Source organism: Macaca mulatta, chromosome 10 (genome assembly GCF_049350105.2).
Source record: "Macaca mulatta isolate MMU2019108-1 chromosome 10, T2T-MMU8v2.0, whole genome shotgun sequence".
Classification (NCBI taxonomy): domain Eukaryota; kingdom Metazoa; phylum Chordata; class Mammalia; order Primates; family Cercopithecidae; genus Macaca; species Macaca mulatta.
The window spans coordinates 2,758,193-2,777,491 of record NC_133415.1 but is presented as its reverse complement, the minus strand read 5'-3'; the positions used below and the strand labels follow the sequence as shown (position 1 = coordinate 2,777,491).

Genomic DNA, 19,299 nt, shown 5'->3' with positions numbered 1-19,299 from the left:
GCCGGGCACAGTGACTTACACCTGTAATCTCAGCACACTGGGAGGCCAAGGCGGGCGGATCACCTGAGGTCAGGCGTTCGAGACTAGCCTGACCAACATAGTGAAACCCCGTGTCTACTAAAAATACAAAAAATTAGCCAGGCATGGTAGTGCACGCCTGTAATCCTACCTACTCGGGAGGCTGAGGCAGGAGAATCACTTGAACCTGGCAGGCGGAGGTTGCAGTGAGCCAGAATTGCACCACTGCCCTCCAGCCTGGGTGACAGAGCAAGACTCTTGTCTCAAAAAAAAAAAGAGAAAACCTTTGTTGATGTGCCGCAGCTTAACTGCTAAGCACAACATGAAATGGCCCATGTGTGTCCTCGGTGTGGGTCCCCCCACCCTCTGCACCTGCCTCCCAGGAGGACCCAGTACTCACGGAAGTCTTCAGCTGCAAATGTGCTGGATGGCTAGAGCGGTTAGGGAGGCGCGGTTTTCAAAACTGTGTGGAAACCTTCCTCTGCCTCTGCACACCATATGCAGGGGGGAATGTGGAGCAGGTGGACACTGACAGGTCACCAGGTCTGACCCCCACCCTGGAGATGGGGTGCCTCTCACCCACCTGCAAACCCCACCTCTTGGGTCCACATCTGGAGATCCCCCGTCTGCCTGGCCTGCTTGTCTTCAGGGTCTGAGTTCGGGGAGGGATTTAGTGATTCCCTGACTTGGGACCCACGTTCACCCCAGAAAAGGCCAGCCTGCACCCTCAGACCCAGGACCAGAAGCACAGGGCCGGGTTCCAATGCCTGAGGAACCTGTGGAGACTTGAGAGCAAGTCCCCCGGGTGGAGACAAAGCGGTGACATGAGATGCTGCTCAGTCTCCTGGCCCTGCTGCTTCACCGAGTCTGAACCGATATCATTCACTGGCTCTCGATGTGGGGTCCTGGGTCACCCGTGTAGCCCCTCGGGTGGACAGACTGACCTTTCCCCACCCACTCACCCCAGCTCCCTGGGCCAGCCCAGCTGTGCTCTCATGGGACTGAGGCCCAGACTGTACAGGAAAGAGTGGGTTGATGGGCTGGTGTCATTGGCGTCACAGATGATGGGGGCCACAGCCTTGGGCCTTCCTTGTGCTGCCCTCTTTCCTGTCCCCGGTTGATGTAAGTGTCTCCGAGCCTGGCTGGGTGCCTCCCTCAGTTACTAGCAAGGTCCTTGCTGCCCCCAGGAGGCGGTCCCTCCGGGATGAGGGATACAGCAAGGGCGTGCTCCCTGCATGCCGCCCTGCCTTGCAGACTCTTCCCTGGTGGCCTGGCTCCCATCACAGTGTCCTCACAGCACTGGGGGAGGTGGGCTTGGCTGGCGGGCTGGGCTAGGGTCAGTGGATGTGGAGCTGTCCACCCTCCCCTGTGGCATCAGCTGGAGGCCAGGTGCCCGGGCTCCCCCCACCCCTCCTGCACAGTCAGACGCTCATAACTGCATTTGTCCTCAGCCTGCCTGGCAGGGGGACGAGGCTCCCAGCGGGGCTCCTGGATGTGGCCCTTCTCCCACCCTAACAGGACGGAGAGGGTCCGTGCTCGAGAGCACATAGGCTGTTTGGGACTTCAATGAGCTGGGTCAACTGGGGTCCACTCAGACCCTCAACCCCACCTGCCCCAGACCTCTGATCAGTAGAATTGAAAGGCATCTGAAATCAGAGCTGTACATCCCGGTCTAGGGGCTTGATGGGCCGGTGCCATGAGAGAAGTGGCGCAGGCTGCCCACCCTCAGACCCCTGCACACCCACACCGAGGCTGGGGAGGAAGGAGACTGTGCCAGTCACCCAGACCTCGGGTGAGATCTGCAGACCTCAGCTCTGCAGACACTGTGGCTTTGCCCATTTCTCAGCACTCTGCATTTATGACCTTTCTGGCCAGATGTAGCAGGTGCTTTCCTGTCCCTTCCTATCCTCCCTCCATCCTTCCCTCTTTTCCTCACTCCTTTCCTCCATCCTTCCCTCCTTTCCTCCCTCCCTCCTTTCCTCAGGAACTTTGAGGGGCCCCTGAGTGCCCTGCCCAGGGACAGGAGGTGAAGGTCTGGGGTTTCAGATGCCAGCACTTCCCCTTTGGCCTGCAGGGCATCTCCGGAGTGAATGGGTGGCAGCCACCTGGGCTCCCATTGGAGGGTGGAGCTCCCCCCAACTGCAGAGCTAGGTCCTGGAGAGGGGAAACCCTGAAGGGTCCCTGCAGGTGTCCAGGCAGCTGATGGCCGGGGTCTGACACCCCTTCACCCTCAAAGCCATCACCTTCATACCACTTTTGCCACCGTTGCTGCCTTCAAAATCTCGCAGCCAGGAAATGAGGGTGGAATGAAGGTTGCCCCTGCACAGCCCCCTCTTGAGTCCAAACCCTGTGCTACATGAGATGCAGGTTGTGTGTGCACAGGGCTGGCCTGCGTCACCCCAGCTTCTTACCAGCACGGCATAGCTACGCAAAGGCCCTAGGATAGGAAGAGGGAGCTCCCGTGTTAGGGAGATCAAAGGCCTCACCTCACCCTCCTTTTTAAAATTTTTTTAAATTTTATTTTTCCATAAGTTATTGGGGCACAGGTGGTATTTGGTTACATGAGTAAGTTCTTTAGTGGTGATTTGTGAGTTGCTGGTGCACCCATCACCTGAGCAGTGTACACTCCACTATGTATGTTGATTTTTATCCCTCGCCCCCTCCCACTCTTCCCCGCAAGGCCCCAAAGTCCATTGTATCATTCTTATGCCTTTGCATCCTCATAGCTTAGCTCTCACATATCAGTGAGAACATGCAATGTTTGGTTTTCCATTCCTGAGTTACTTCACTTAGAATAATAATCTCCAGTTTCATCCAGGTTATTGCAAATGCTGTTAATTCATTCCTTTTTATGGCTGTGTAGTATTCTGTCATATATATATCACAGTTTCTTGATCCGCTTGTTGATTGATGGGCATTTGGGCTGGTTCCACGATTTTGCAATTGTGAATTGTGCTGCTACACCTGTGTGTGTATCTTTTTCAAATAATGACTTCTTTTCCTCTGGGTAGATACCCAGTAGTGGGATTGCTGGATCAGATGGTAACCCTCCTTTTGTAAATTAATCTCAGCTTTGCCCTTACTTGCTAGACCACGTTGGACAAGTCACGTAACTTTTCCAAACCTCAGTATTCCTGTCTACCCAAGGCGGCGAGGGCCAGCTCCCTGAAGCGGGGCTATGAGCAGTTTAATGGGGTCATAAACGCACCTTGCCTATAAATTGCAAGGGCACCAGAGTGTCCGTTCCTTCCCTTCCCTTTATCCTCCTCATTGGACCTCACTTTACCTTTTTCTCCAGATGGTGACGTTTCTAGGTGAGAAGCCTGGAAGCTAGGCGTGGCCTTTGGACAGAGCGAATTCAGACTCTCTGAGGCCCTAAAGCTTGTGGGGTCAGTCCTGGCTCTCAGCACTTCCCGCTTCACACAGTTAGGAAGACTTGGGAGCAATCACCCTGGCTGAGAAACCCTGCAGTGGCTTTGTGGGGGTCTCTCCAGTTCTGGGGCTGAGACAGCAGCGGCCTGCGCTGAGCAGCTGGGAACCGGGTCCCTGGCACTGGTTCTGCATGACCCGAGGCTCCTGCCCGCACTTAGCTTACCCTTGCTTGAGAGCCGGCCTGTTCCTGGCAACTTCCATCCATGTCGGTGTGCAGGAGACACCGGGGTGGTCTTCTAGTCCCAAATGCCATCTGTCCCTGCGGGGGCACAGAGGCCTGGGTGTGGGGCATGGGGCTCAGGAGGTGGCCACCTAAAGTCGGACCCTGTCTCTGCCCTCACTGGCTGGCTGCGTCATTTTGAGAAACCCTCGTTATTTCTGTAGCCTTCTGCCTGGTCATCAGAAGCAGGGTGATGCTACCTGTGTCCTCAGGGCTGCAGAGAGGGTCCGCCGAGCTGAGAGACCAAGGGAGGTGGCCCGGGCCTGCCGTGGTGGTGGGAGGTCTGGCCAGGCTCAGGGCAGAATGCCTGGGGTACGGGAGAGGCATAGAGCCTCCGGAATTGAGACTCCAGGATGGGAGGTGTGGATGCCCACGTTCTCAGGGATGGAGGACTTCTGAGTATGTGGCCAGTCTCTTAGAAGTTGGGTTTGGTGACAATTGGGAATGCGTCGCTGGTCCCTTTGTGGGCTGGTCATTCCTCATTGTGTGTCAAGTGCCCCCTCTGTTCCGGGATCCAAGCAGGTGTTTGCCCTGCATCCCACCCCAGCATCTGCCCGGCGCACTAGGTGCCCAGGTTGAATGTGCCCACGGTCGACTCAAGGGGCTGCCTACCCCCGTGCAGCCAGCCTTAGAGCCTTGCCTTGGGGTCTGGGCACTGAGTGGGCAGCTCCCATCCCATGGGCACAGCAGTGGCCAGGAGGAGGACCAGAACATCACTGCCTCGCCCTACCCCCCTTCCAGGGTCAGGCTGAGGCTCCTGTCCCCGCTGCAGGGATGTGGGCTCACTGTCCAGCATCATTTGGGACACATGAGGCCAGGGCGGGAGCTTCGGGACCCTCATATAGCAGCCTTGTGTGGTAAGGATCGGGCCAGAGTGCCTTCTGCAGGGTCCACTGGGGAAGGAGAGTGGGTGCTGGATTCAGAAGCCAGTGAGGACCAGGGACGGGGTGGCAGGTTCCAGCCTGGAACCCAGTCTCCTGCCTCACAGCCCCACTCACGACTTCAATCTTGCTCTAGAGCATGACCTCACAACCCTCATACGAGTGTTTGGTCTACTAGCCTGACAGCCCCAGAATGGGCTAGGGTAGGAAGAGGGGCCTCTGGTGGAGGAGCAAAGTGAGCTGAGCGGGGGGAGAGAGCCGTCGTCCCCACAGGCTGCAGAAGACACGGGGCAGCTCAGCTCAGCTCAGCTCAGCATAGGCAGAAGGTCTGGAGTGAGGGCCCCCACTATGTGTGGCCCTTCCCATAGCAGCATATTTACTGCAGGGCTTGGGGAAAGCCCCTGAGATGGGGCTCTGCCTCCTGCACTTGCACAGGTATTTGTGTCCAAGGAGGCCAAACAGAATCCTCTGCTCACAGGAGAAAACCAGGGGTGGGCTTTGTGCAGCCACAGCCGTGAGTCTTCCTGGTTAAGAGCTGTCCTCTAAAGTGGCTGAAAGTTGTTAATGAATGCAGGCTCCTGTGCCTGCATTCTTGGGAATGGATTTGAAATTATGCTCAGGTCTTCTACTTGCTTGATGGCACATGTGATGTGTGGCCTCTTCCTGCTTTGTCCACAAGGGATGCCCGGCAGGGGAAGATTCCCTCCAAGTCTAGGTTCTCCTTGGACCCTATGCTGTGCCAGCAGGAGAGTGTGTGGCTGGGTGAACAGCTGCTTTGCCTGGGAGAAGATGGGAACTGAGCTCAGGGTAGACAATGGTAGGCACTGAGTCCTTGGCCAGGAGCCCAGAGGAGCACTCCCTGGGCCCAGGAAAGCCAAGACTCCTTATTGGAACCCCAATGGTAGCATGCTAGGTCCCCTGCTGCTTGGGTTAGATGAGAAACCAGGGACAAAAGAGCTTCCCTGAAGGGATGGGGAAGGTGGCATGCCAGGCACATGTTCTGTGGGCACAGGGATGGAAGTTCTGAGCTGTAATTCACTGGGGAGGATCCAAGAAGAGAGGAACCTGGACTGGAATGAAAATGAAGACAAGCCACCAGGGCCCTGTTAGGGCTTGGTTCATTATCCCTCTCTGAACCCCAGCATCATCCTCATACCTGAAATGAGCTAAGGATGAGAGCCTTCACCTGGAATTGCCATAGGAATGAGGGCCGCCATGTGTATGGCACAGGAAGGAGTCACTCCAGGTAGCTGCTGAAGATGGAGATGGTGATGATGATGGTGACCAGTGGTGATGGTGATGATGATAATGATGATGATGATGGTGGTGATCGCTGTCATGGTGTGATTAGGGTGATGGTGATGATGACAAGGATGAGGAAAATGAGGATGAGGGTGGGGGTAGTGATAATTATGGTGATGATGATGATATTGATGCTGGTGATGACAATGATAATCATGGTGGTGGTGATGATGGTGGTGGTGGTAGTATGATGGTGATAATGATTGTGATGTTGAGGATGGTGGTGGTGATGATGGTGGTGAAGACAGTATGGTAGTGTTGGTGATGATGGTAATGGTGATGATAGTGGTAATGGTAATTGTGATAATGTGATGGTGATGATTATTGATAATGTTGGTGATGGTGATGATCATGGTTGTGTTTATGGTAATGTGATGATGGTAATCACAGTGATAATGAAAATGATGATGGTGATGATGATGAGATGGTGGTGGTGATGTTGGTGATGGTGAGGATACTGGTGGTGGTTATGATGATGGTGATGGTAATAATTGTGATGATGATGGTGATAATATGATGATGGTAGTGGTGGTGATGATGTATGATGGTGAGGATGATGATGGTGATGATGGCCATGTTGATGTGATGGTGAAGATGGTGAGCATGATGGTGTGATGATGATGGTGAGGATAATGGTGATGGTGGTGGTTAGGATGATGTCGTGATGATGGTGGTGATGATAGTGATGGTGGTGGTGATGATGATATGATGGTGATGGTGGTGGTGATGGTGATAGTGATGGTGGTGGTAATAATGGTGATGATAATGATGATGATGGTAGTGATGATGATAGTGATGATGGTGATGGTGAGATGGCGATGATAATGGTGGTGGTTATGATGATGTGATGGTGATGGTGGTGGTGATGATGGTGGTGATGGTGATGGTGGTGGTGATGATAGTGATGGTGGTGGTTATGATGATATGGTGATGGTGGTAGTGATGATGATGATAGTGATGGTAGTGATGGTGGTGATGATGATAGTGACAATGATGGTGATGATAATGACGGTGGTGATGATGATGGTGATGATAATGGTGGTGGTTATAATGATGTGATGGTGATGGTGGTGGTGATGATGGTGATGATATAGTGGTGGTTATGATGATGTGATGGTGATGGTGGTGGTGATGATGGTGATGGTAGTGATGATGGTGATGATGGTGAGATGGTGATGCTATGGTGGTGGTTATGATGATGTGATGGTGATGATGGTGGTGATGGTGATAGTGATAGTGGTGGTGGTGGTGATGATGGTGGTGATGATAGTGATAGTGGTGGTTATGATGATGTGATGGTGATGATGATAGTGATGGTAGTGATGATGGTGGTGATGATGGTGACAATAATGATGGTGATGATAATGGTGGTGGTTATAATGATGTGATGGTGATGTTGATGGTGATGGTGGTGGTGGTGGTGATGGTGATGATGACGATGGTAATGGTAGTGAAGGTGATGATGGGGAGAGCTGACTGAGCTGAGCTGGATGAGAGGAAGCTGAAGCACAGGGTTCTACCCATGATGGGAAGGATGCCAGTGCTGCACAGGGAGGTGACCTGAGTGGGGCACATTCTGCAGGTGTTGTCTTGAGCAGAGGCTCCTGCCTATTCATAGAAGCATCCCAGGAACTGAGCAAGGATGAGTATGTAGATTGAGGGTGCCTGGCCTGGGAGGGGTGTGTGTGACCGGAAGCTTGAGTGGGTCTCCAGATGATGCTGAGGTTTATAATGAGCATGGGACACCTGGGAACAAGGTGGGTCTCCCAAGCAATCACCAGGAACCAGCTGGGCAGTGCTGGACCCCTGGTTCTACCCCAGGAATGGGAAGGGTAGAGGCGAGGAGGTCTCTTGGGAGGAAGATGTGCCAGGAGTGCCAGTAGGTAGGGCCTGGTAACTAATGGAGGTTTCTCACACCGGAGGATGCTGGATCTGTCCTGAGCACAGCAGGGTGACTGTGGGGTGCGGCAGCTCCTGTGGAGGGAGCGACTCTGGACCTGGAGACAGGAGTGCCAGGCAGGCGGGCAGCGGGAAGACTTTTCAGCCCAGCCTCCTGGGGCCCTGGGGGCCTTAGGAACGCTCTCCCAAGAGGGAGCATCAGGGCTGAGCAGCCTCCAGGCTTAGCGCAGTGCCCTGTGAGACCTTCTCTCCTGCTCCACCTTGGCCCTGCCTGGGTTACAGGAGACAGAGGCAGGGGACCTGGCCCCTCCGGAGGCCCAGCTACAGGCCAGAAGACAATGGTGCTCAGTCGGGTGCTGTGCTTTGGTTACCTGGGACCAGCATGTAATTACTGCATGAGGCTGCAGTGACCCAGGAGGTTCCCTTACCTCTGAGGGACTAAGATAGCCAGAGTTTGCTAGAATCCCCCAAGCCCAACAGGGAGCTGCTTTTACCACTGAACAGGCAGGATCAAGGGACAGAGGGAAACAAAGTTACATCTTTTAGAAACCCCACACCGTGTGCTCCTTCAAACGCCTACATCCGGACTCCCGTGTCTCAGGGCTGGGATCCAGCAGTGGGACCCCAGAGGAGCTGATGTCTGCCTTGACTGGAATCAGAGGGAGGTCTTGCGAGCTTTCCTGGCCCTACAGCAGGTGCCTCCTGGGCTCCCTTCCGCAGCCTCGGGGTGTAGCCCATCTGGGCTCTACAGGCCCCGTGCATGGCCAGGGCTGTGGCCTACCTGCGAGATACCCTTCCAGCCTAGCCCTGCGACAGGCTCAGGCACCAACTGTGCCTCCTGCTCTGCTGACCAGCCCAGTGCTGCCTGGTAACTGGGACCAGAGCCGTGTTCCTCAGACCTAAGTAATGTGGCAATGCCCTTTTTTTTTTTTTTTTTTTTTTTGCGACCAAGGCTCACTCTGTCCCCCAGGCTGGAGTGCAGTGGCATGATCTTGGCTTACTGCAACCTCTGCTTCCCAGATTCAAGTGATTCCCCTGTCTCGGCCTCCTGAGTAGCTGGGATGCACCACCATGCCCAGCTAATTTTTGTATTTTTAGTAGAGGCAAGGTTTCACCATGTTGGCCAGACTGGTCTCGAACTTCTGACCTCAAGTTGCCTTGGCCTCCCGAAGTGCTGGGATTACAGGTGTGAGCCAGTGCACACTGCTGACAATGCCGTTTTTTTTTTGTTTGTTTTTTTTTTTTTGTTTTTTTTTTTGAGATGGAGTCTCGTTCTATTGCCCAGGCTGGAGTGCAGTGGTGCAATCTGGGCTCACTGCAAGCTCTGCCTCCTGGGTTCACGCCATTCTCCTGCCCCAGCCTCCTGAGTGGCTGGGACTACAGGCTCCCGCCACCACACCCAGCAAATTTTTTTTTTGTATATTTTGTAGAGATGGAGTTTCCCTGTGTTAGCCAGGATGGTCTCGATCTCCTGACCTCGTGATCCACCCGCCTGGGCCTCCCAAAGTGCTGGGATTACAGGTGTGAGCCACCGTGCCCGGCCGACAGTGCCTTTTAAGGGAAAGATCCACCCTCCTGTTGACCTCCGTTGTTCTGATTACAATGTTGCAGGACGATGAACACACACGAAGCTGGGAGCCCTCACCAGGTGGTAAAACTGTAATAAAGCAAATGAACTGAGGCCCATTTACAAAGTCAACACAAACAAAACGGCAAAACCAATAAAAGTTAAAGTTGCAGCATGGGTTTTGCAGGGCAGATGCTTCTCGGTGACAGGGCACTGGCAGCAAGCCCCAGGGTGGAGAGATTTACCTGCTGGCCCGCCCGCCATGTGTATACATTTCTCCGCGATCCGTTCAGTGAGCTCTGCTCTCACATACTGAAGGATGTGTCGCATGAAGGCGTCTTAATAATCGCGTGGCTCTGTTTGTTGTCATCACACCTTGCGTTTAGCCCAGAGCTGTCCTGGGAGGCACTTTTATGAGCGGGTTCCTGATAACTCGCCTAAGATGTCTGACCTTCGGGTGAAGACAAGCTTTGCCTTGCAGCGTGAGTAAGCAGGGCTTTAAATGGGAATAATCCAATTATTGCAGCGACTGCGAACAGAAGAAATGTTCACTGCATATTTACTGCTGCACTTACTCCTAATGAACTGCTCTGAGACGGGGAGAGGGAAGGCGGGAAGCACGCAGAGTGTGGCCCTGGGTGCAGCACCCACAGCCCCGGAGAGCAGCTCGCCTGCACCAGTGACACAGCGAGCTCGTGCCTCTTCTTCCTGTTGGCATTTACACAGGGTATTGGGAGTGGCTGAGCCTTTGGTGGATGTGAATGTCTGCATGAACGTGCACATGGGTACATGCACACACCGTACACACACACCCCCCACCTCACACACGTGGGGCCCCTGGACGGTGTTTGGAAATAAGTGTCCCTCCGGATCACGCAGAACGTACCTGCACTCTGACATTGCCATTGAAAACACAGCCTGTGAAGAAAAGGTGGGTGGCCAGAATTCTTAGGCCACTGAGCGCTGTCCCCAGGAGGCGATGGCCCAAGGCTGTATCCCCCAGGCAAGCATGCTTCTGATTGGCCACAGAAGACTTGGAAGGCACCACGTGTCTCCCTGTGGTTTACAGTCCTGATGTCATAAAAGACAGCCAGGGCTAAGGCTAAATGTTCTCCCAGCCTCCATGGTTGTGTTAAGTCTGAGAAAAGATAGACCCAGGGCCTCCCAGTGCTGGTCAGAGGTGCCTCCACACTGACCATCTGCAGGAGGCACCGGTGGGCTCTCCCTCGGGGCCCCAGGAGAGCAGCTCCAGCCCTTACATCTCACAGCTGGGCAGCCACCGAGGGCTGCTCAGGGGCATGTGCTGTGCTGCTGAGGTGGGTGGGTGAGGGCCATGGGAGGTCTCTTGTGTGGTCACGCCCAGCTCGAGCCCCCCATCCAAGGTGGATCCAAGGAGCAGGGGTCACTACCCTTCACTATTCCCAAGCATGGGTGACCTCCCTGTGCCTCCTGCCCAAAGAAAGGCCTGTGAGTGCCCCTGCCAGGCCACTGCACCCTCTAGAAACAGGAACGGGTGACAGGGCAAGAAAGGAGAGCCCAGAGGCCCCTCCCCTGTGGGCGTCTTGGCCTGCACAAAAGAGGGCGTATTCTCCCCAGAAAAATGGACATTTGTAAGCTGCTTCAGTTTTTTTTTTTTTTTTTTTTTTTTAACAAGGCAGAATACAAAATCACTTTACAACAAACAGTCGTCCCCTCCTGCGGACTGTGTCCCTGTGTCACAGGTTTCTTTTGTTGAAGGCTCTTAGAAGTTTCCCACCAAATACAGTGTGGCCCTCAGATCCCCCCGCCCCGGGCTGTGTCTGCAGCAGCCCCTGTCTCGTCAGGACGCTGGGATCTGTGTCTGCAGCAGCCCCTGTCTCACTGGGGTCCCGGGGTCTGTGTCTGCAGCAGCCCCTGTCTCACTGGGGTCCTGGGGTCTGTGTCTGCCACAGCCCCTCTCTCATCGGGGCCCCGGGGTCACAGTAGCACTGACAGGTCCAGAGAGGCTGTCGAGGCGGGAGAGGAAGGCCTGGCTCCCAGAAAGCAGACGGTGCTCGGCAGGAACAGATGTGTCCTTCTCCACTTCTCCGAGCGGGTTTCTCCCTGTCCAAGATTCTCCTTTCGTCTCCCCCAGCCCCTGCCGGCCTGCTCTGCCCTGGGAGCTCTAGTCACACCCGGGTACGCCGTCCCTGGCGAGATGAGGCTCTCACAGCCTAGTGTCTGTGGATAGGCTGACGCCTACCCCACCCGCTAGCTTCCAGTTCCTTTCCTTGCACGCCTGCCCTGGAACTGGAAGGTGACCTCTGCTGTCCCCAGCCCCCTCCTGTGTTCCTAGGGGCAGCTGTCTGGGGCACGAGTTACTCGTTCTGGGACATTGACTGATTCAATGAAAGGACGGTCTCGGGAACCAGCAGCCCTTTGACCAAAGCCAGCACAGTCGTAAGGAGACTGGGGTCTGGGGGTGCCCCTTGGGTAGGAAAGGAGGGGAGCGGGAATGGGCCTGGGTTTCTCCTCCCTCGGGAAGGCGGGTATTGGGTGGGGGTGCCGCTGTGACCTGCTTCTTGGTACATGCGAGTGTACATGTGGGTGTGCATGTTTGCCTGTGGGCACCTGTGTGCACGCACTCCAGGGGCGGAGTCGTCTGTCTGCAGGCTGGATGAGAGCTTGTCTGGCAGCTCCGAGATCATCTCAGGTTCTCAGGACACGCAGTAGCAAGAGCCGTCCCACTTCAGCAGTTCAGATGTTCGATCCCGTATAGCAAACGAGTTCAGATGTCTGATCCCGTATGGCAAACAAATTCAAATGTCTGATCCCACATAACAGACACACCCTGCTGGATTTTGACCGTACAGCTCCTCCCATGCCGTCTGCCCAGCTCTACTTCAGGCTGAGAACCCCACTTAGTTGTCTGCTTCTTGTCCCCCAAGTTCAGGCTGGTGAGGAGGGGATGGGCAGAGCCCTCTGGCTGTGACTAGAGGCACTGCCAGCTGTGGGAGGCCCGCAGCCCTTCATCCCGAGGGCCTGGTACGATGGATGTGTATGTGCCCCACATCGGTGGGTGCCCCAGGCGGCACACGGCTCGAGTGGGTGTCTCAGGACTGGCTGCTTCCGTCCAGTAGAGGACATGGGGGCAGAGGGTAGAGGCCCCTGTCTGCAGAGATGACCTTTGCAGCCAGGCCTCGAGGGGCCTTCCACCCTCCCTCCGCCCTGCACCCGCGTCCTCCAGCTGTGTCTAGAGCTGTAGATGCAGACGTGATGAGAGGAAGCTGGGTGGCAGCTCCCGGGGGGGGTTCTTCTCTGGGGCACTGGGGTGTGTCCCCACACTGAGGACATGGCACACCCTGCCCTGCACTGGTCCACCCAGGTGCTGTGGGCCGCCCGCCTGGGACCCTGCTCGCCCGCTGGGGTTCGGCACGACCCTTGCCTGCCTTTCCTGGGGTGCACTTTCCTCCCAGGCCTTTGTGTAGACGGGTTCTTTGAAGTCCGCTTTGACTTGGCCCCTGTCACCCAGACAGCCACGCTGTTCTGACTTCAACTCCGTTCAAGGGTCGCCCAACCGTTTTTGGCAAGTTGGACTTTCAGCAAACTGATTGGGAGCCTGAACAAGGCTGTGCTGAGGACCTGTGGCCAGCCAGGCCCCGCCCACATCTCAGCCCTTTCCTCCCCATGCTGTTTGCAGGGTCACCAGGACTGCTCCTCTCTGAGACTTCAAGGAGAGCCCAGCTCCTGCCCTGCCCTGGCTCCCTCCCTCCCCTGAAACCCAGTCCCAGCCTGCACTGGGCAGCGTCCTCTGCACTCTGCCCTCCTGGAGCCCGAGGTTTCTATCCTGCCACTGGTAAGGGTCTGGGTGCAGCAGCTGCATCATCCCAGGGAGTGGGGACCGTGGAGCGGGAGCCGGCCTCTGTCTGGGGAGGCAGCTTGAATGTGCACACAGAGGGGACCTGGAGTGGTGGAAGGAGCCAAGCCCCCCATAGACCTGGAGACTCATTGCCAGGGAGCCAGGTGGCCCCAGGGACGATACGCATGTGTAGTTAGTGAGTCTGCAAGAGGGCACACAGTGGACTTGTGTGTATGTGCGTGTGTAGACATGTGGCTGTGTGTGGTGTGTATATGTGTGTGCCTGTGTCTACATGTGTGAATGGCGTATGTGTGTGTGATGGAGAGCATGGTGTGGCATGGAAGATGGGGCTGAGTGGTACCTTGGAGAAGTGTTTCCAGCTGGAGAAAGAGCACTGCTGGCCCAGGGCCTGGCTGGGCTGGGTCTCGGGGGCTGTGGGGTCCTACAGAGGCTCGAGATCGGTGAGACTCTAGATCCAGTCTGGACAAACCCCCTCTGATTTGCACTCCTATGCCCCCTTTCCATCCTAGGCAGGGGCTCCCTGGCTCGCTTCTCCAGCCACGTCCTAAGCACCTGCTCCTACCGGTCCAGGGACAGGCACTGCAGACATAAACATGCATGAGACCCTGTGCCCTTTACCCAGCGTGCCCTTTACCTGTTGTGTGCTCAGGACCCCCCAGGTTAGCCCATGTGGATGGGCGATGACGTCTGTTTGCCCAGAGCCCAGGTTTCAGTCACCATCACTCATACTATCTCGGAAGCTCTGTCAACCCCAGGGACGCCCCTTCCCCTCCCTGAGAGCTGTTGCAACATTGGGACCAGAGGAGAGGCCTCCTCACCCGTGCCCGGGTGAAAGGGAGTTGTGAAATGTGTGCTTGAAAGGACCCTTTGTCCCCAGGACATGGTGGCCCGGCACTGTGCCTCTGGCCGCCTCCAGCAGGAAGTGGGCTGGGGTGGGTGAGCCCAGCTCCTGCCGGCAAACAAAAGGTGTTGTGTGCTCAGGGCCGGCCCGCTGGTGCCCTCGGGAGGGCCAGGCCCAGGGATGGGGCAGGCCTGCTGCCTGCTTGTCCCTTTGTTCTGCAAATGCTGAGAGCAGGCAAGCCCACAAAGTGACCTGCATGCATCTACATGCGTGTTTACATGAGAGTGCACATGTGGGTGCATGTGAGGATACATATCTCTGTGTGTGCTTGCACATATGTGTGCATGTGTGTGCTGCACCTGTAGATACGTGTTTGCGAACATGCATTTACATGGGCATGTGTGTGCCTGTGTGTGTGCCTGCATGCCTCTGCGTGTGTGGTGTGTGGTGTATACATGTGGGTGATGTGTACGTGTGTCTGGGGGGTACATATGTGTGTGGTGTATACATGTGGGTAATGTGTACGTGTGTCGGGGGGTACATATGTGTGTGGTGTATACATGTGGGTGATGTGTATGTGTGTCTGGGGGGGTACATATGTGTGTGGTGTATACATGTGGGTGATGTGTATGTGTGTCAGGGGGTACATATGTGTGTGGTGTGTGGTGTATACATGTGGGTGATGTGTACGTGTGTCTGGGGGTACATATGTGTGTGGTGTATACATGTGGGCGATGTGTACGTGTGTCTGGGGGGGTACATATGTGTGTGGTGTATACATGTGGGTGATGTGTACGTGTGTCTGGGGGGGTACATATGTGTGGTGTATACATGTGGGTGATGTGTATGTGTGTCTGGGGGTACATATGTGTGTGGTGTATACATGTGGGTGATGTGTACGTGTGTCTGGGGAGTACATATGTGTGTGGTGTGTGGCCAGGCGTCACGGCTACAGCATAGGTGAGGCTGGAGCCCCCTTCACCATCCTAAGGCCCCAGGGGCCCTGCCCTCCTTCCTTCTTCTCTTTCTGACCCTGAGTGGCACTGTGCATGTTACCACATCATGGCTGGCAGGGATGAGGGTCCTCTCCGTAGAGGGACAGTGGGCTGGGGCCTGGCACTGGAGCACGCGTGTGTCCCGGATACTGAAGGCTGACACATGGCCCCAGATCCCTCCCCTGTCCTCAGCCTCACAGTCCCAGTGAGCTCCGGTGGTTCCATCCTAGCCTGACCGAGAGGGCCCCAGCAACATAGCCTGTGGGTGCTGGCCAGCCACGCCCTGTGCCAGGTGGGGTGCTTCTGCCTATGCTGTCTCCACCCTCAGCGTCCTTCTCCTGGGACTTCCCAGCCCAGAGCACGAGCTTCAGGGTGGGTACAAGGTCCCAGCTGAGCTTGGCAGTGAAGGATTTGAGCCCAGGCCACCTCCTGTCCACCCTCTCACAGCCTGCCCTGCAGGCAGGTCAGGACCTGCCCTCAGATGCCACCCACACTGCCCTGGTTTTCTGGTCTGTGCCGGCCCCACTCCTGATGGCCCAGGTCCTGCCTTGTGCTGCAGAGAGGGCCAAACCTGGCCCTGGCAGATGCGGAAACATCTTCCTGTTGCAGTTGAAGGGCTCACTTCACCTGAGACAGCCCAGTCTGGCTGTTAGGGCAGAACAGGACAGGCACTGGGAACCCCAGGGGGTTTCTGAGGTGCCGTTCAGCTCAGGATGAGAGCAGGAGCCACACCGCACTGAAGGCCACCCTGGACGCTGTGGTGTGGGATGGATGGGAGCACACATGGGGATTTCTTTTAAGCCACACCGGAGCCTCTTCCTTTCAGGTCCTTCAGTGTTGGTACCAGATAAACACACCCCCAACACACACGCACGCGTGCACACACACACATGCACACACACACACGCACACACACACATGCACACACGCACGCACACACACATGCACACACACACACGCACACACACACACGCACACCCACACATGCACACACACGCACACACATGCACACACACACGCACACACACACACGCACACCCACACGCACACCCACACATGCACACACACGCACACACATGCACACACGCGCGCGCACACACACATGCACACACACGCACACACATGCACACACGCGCGCACACACACACACACATGCACACACACACATGCACACACGCACGCACACACACATGCACACACACATGCACACACACACATGCACACACACGCACACCCACACATGCACACACACGCACACACATGCACACACACACACGCACACACACACACGCACACCCACACATGCACACACACGCACACACATGCACACACGCACACACACGCACACACATGCACACACGCGCGCACACACACACATGCACACACGCACACACATGCACACACGCGCGCACACACACATACACACACACATGCACACACACACACGTGCGCACACACACACAGACACGCACACACACATACACACACACAATGCTTACTGTAATTTGTCCAGCTCTTTTCCCAGGCATTGCAAGGGGATTTCTGCTATTGGGGCGTCTGTGTTTCATCCTGTAGCTTCCTCGTGGGTTTAAGGTTCGTGTTCATGAGTGTCTGAGATTTTTCTACCATATTTACTGTCACCCAAAACGATGCATCCAGGATGGGAGACGCCGCTGCTGGCAGCTTTCTGCAGGAATAAGGAACAGACAAGAAAAGAGGCCCTGGGAAGACCCATGGCAGATTCCAGACCTCCCAGACCTGCCTCCCCTGCGATGACCCCAGGGCCCGCGCCCCCGTGGGTTGAGGAGTGAGCTGTCCCTCAGGACCCTGTCCTCTGCTGCCCACTGCTCCTACAGGGACAGCCACTGCCTGCGGGCCAGAGGCATAATTGGCTGGCCCTGTGCAAAATGAAATGCAGGGCCCTTATTAAAAATTATTCAGAATTTCAAGACATGGGAACTGCAGAGCGTTGTCCAAGCAGTGGCTCTCCTGCACCTGCGGCCGTGTGCAGCCGTCTGTTTGCATAGCCATGAAGCCAGCCGGCCGCGTGTCGGGAGGACCGTGTGTTAGCACACATGCGTGCACACATGTGCATTTGCAGAACTGTTTAGATAGTAGTCATTTCCCTCCTGTGGTAAGGAATCTCCGAAACTTTTTCAAGTTTTCAAGTAAACAAGTATCCTGGGGAACTACAGTTCTGGTTTATGCAAATTGAGAGTCCTGTGCTCTATTTAAAAAAAGGAAAAGAGGTGACGTGGAAGAGAAAACCCAAGAGAGAGGAGGAAATCAAGGGTTCTGGAGTGTCGTGAGAGGGACCGGGGCTTCAGACAGGAGGTTGGGGCTGGGGGCCATGGGGGCCAGTCTTGCCCTGGGCCTGGGTGTCTGTGCAGCCTGGGCCTGGTGTGGGTGACAGAGAATCCTTCCCTGCTCTGCAAGGCTGGCAGCTGAGGCAGCCCAGACACTGGATTCTCTGCATCCTGGGGCCACTGGACCCATCAAACACTGAGCCCCAGGAAGCAGGGACCCAAAAGGAAAGCAGGAAGGGGCTTCATAGGTGAATTGCCTGCATCCAACAAGATGAGTTCCAAGCCTCTGCTCAGAACAGTGAGGAGCCCGAGGAACTGTGAGTGGGCGAGGAAGGGGCGGAGAAGGCCAACCCTGGCCCTCCCAGCACTGGCACGAAGCGAGTCACGTGCAGTCCAACCACCTTGCAAGTAGCGTGGGGTGCGTGGCGTTCACCAGCGAGTGCAGTGGGAATATGTGACAGCTTCATCCATTCTCCTAGAGCCTTGGACCCAAACTTTCAAACTTCTTTTTCTTGTAAGATGCAAAGTTCTCCCTGATCTCCAGCCATGGGGTTAAGGTTGGTGTAGAATCCTGTGTATGTAAAGGTACATGTTTATAACTTAACCTTGAACCAGAATACTGCCTGGCAGGTGTTTGGTGTCTGATCTGCATGCCTACGTTTTTCAGCGGGATAGCAACCCCTGTTTGTAGGTCCCGTTTATATAAAAGTAATTACGTGTGCATTAGGAAGGACCTATTTTTCCCCAGTTTGAGAAATGACTAATCGTTCTTTTGAGATTCCTGCAGCGAAGGTTATGTTAATACAATATCAGCTTTTACTCTGCCGTGAAGTCCTTGTTTCTCAGGCTTTCTGGTAGAGAGTAATCTCCAGTCTGCCTAACCCTACAGCCACAAAATGGGGTGGCTTTCCAGGGAAGAGAGAAAATGCAATTCTCTGTGGCATGGAAGGAGTTGATGTGGGCTTCAGAGTCCTTGTGCTGGTGGGGGGCCAGTGCCCCCACCCGCCGGGCCCTCCCCTGCCCCCTGCCCTGTCCAGGGGTCATGACAAGACTCATCCTTTCCTCTTGGAGCCTTGGCATGGCTGGTCACATCCTTTCACCTTGGAGCCTTGACATGGCTGCTGCTGGGCCAGCCCCAGGGGTCCGCCAGGCGTCTGCAGATGGGGACCAGGGGCTGCTGTAAAATCCTCCAGTCAAGGATGGCGCATCGACTCCCTACCTCCTGCGTGGCCTCACACTCTGACTCCAAGTCTGGACCCCCTTGGTTCCCACCCTGTGCACAGGCCTGCCCTCGCTACATCTGAGGACAGCCTGACTGGGAACCCTTCCTCCTGCCTTTCCCTGCTCTCTAGTGGATTCCAGATGAGAGAGAGTGAGGCAGCCACGCTGCAGGAGGGGCCACGGCTCTGCTCCACGGACGTGTCTCCAGCTCCCTCGGTCACTGCTTACTGCTCCACGACTGGCCGATGGCAGAGCAGGACTTGGGGAGCAAGCACTAAACCGGGAGACCAGGAAGCTGGTGAAGCCCCTGGGCCCGGTGTCCCTGCCTGAGGGTCCCCGGGTGGAGCCGTACCGGGCATTGCCTGAGGGCCCTCCCAGCCAGTGTCAGGACCCAGGTCCTCTTGGCAACACCGTCGCGATCCGTGACAGCAGCACGCTGACTGTCTCCCTCTTCTCCCGCAGCAAGAATTATCAAGACCAAGCAGTGGTGTGACATGCTTCCGTGTCTGGAGGGGGAAGGCTGCGACTTGCTAATCAACCGGTCAGGCTGGACGTGCACGCAGCCCGGCGGGAGGATAAAGACCACTACGGTACGTGGCCCTTGGCTTTCTCGTGTGTGTGCTGGGGAGGGGGCATGTGCAGGCCTCCGAGGCCACCCTGGCTCCGAGGGGACGGGTGGCAGCTGCTCACCTTGTCCTCGTGCAGAGAAGCCAGGACCCCACCTCCCTCTCTGGGGCTGAATTCCTGACCATCTGTCCTGGGGCGGAGGGTTCATGAGT

General features: G+C 55.8%; 1 protein-coding gene across 7 annotated transcripts in view; it reads left to right on the top strand.

Annotated features, from left to right (window-relative positions):
- Window positions 1–19,299, top strand: part of TAFA5 (TAFA chemokine like family member 5) — a 311,243-nt gene that overhangs the window by 194,993 nt on the left and 96,951 nt on the right. For all 7 annotated transcript variants that reach the window (XM_077949082.1, XM_077949083.1, XM_028827577.2 and 4 more), the window contains exon 3: window positions 18,983–19,110. In XM_077949082.1, the coding sequence (XP_077805208.1) occupies window positions 18,983–19,110 (128 nt within the window). The remainder of the gene's footprint in view (window positions 1–18,982; window positions 19,111–19,299) is intronic.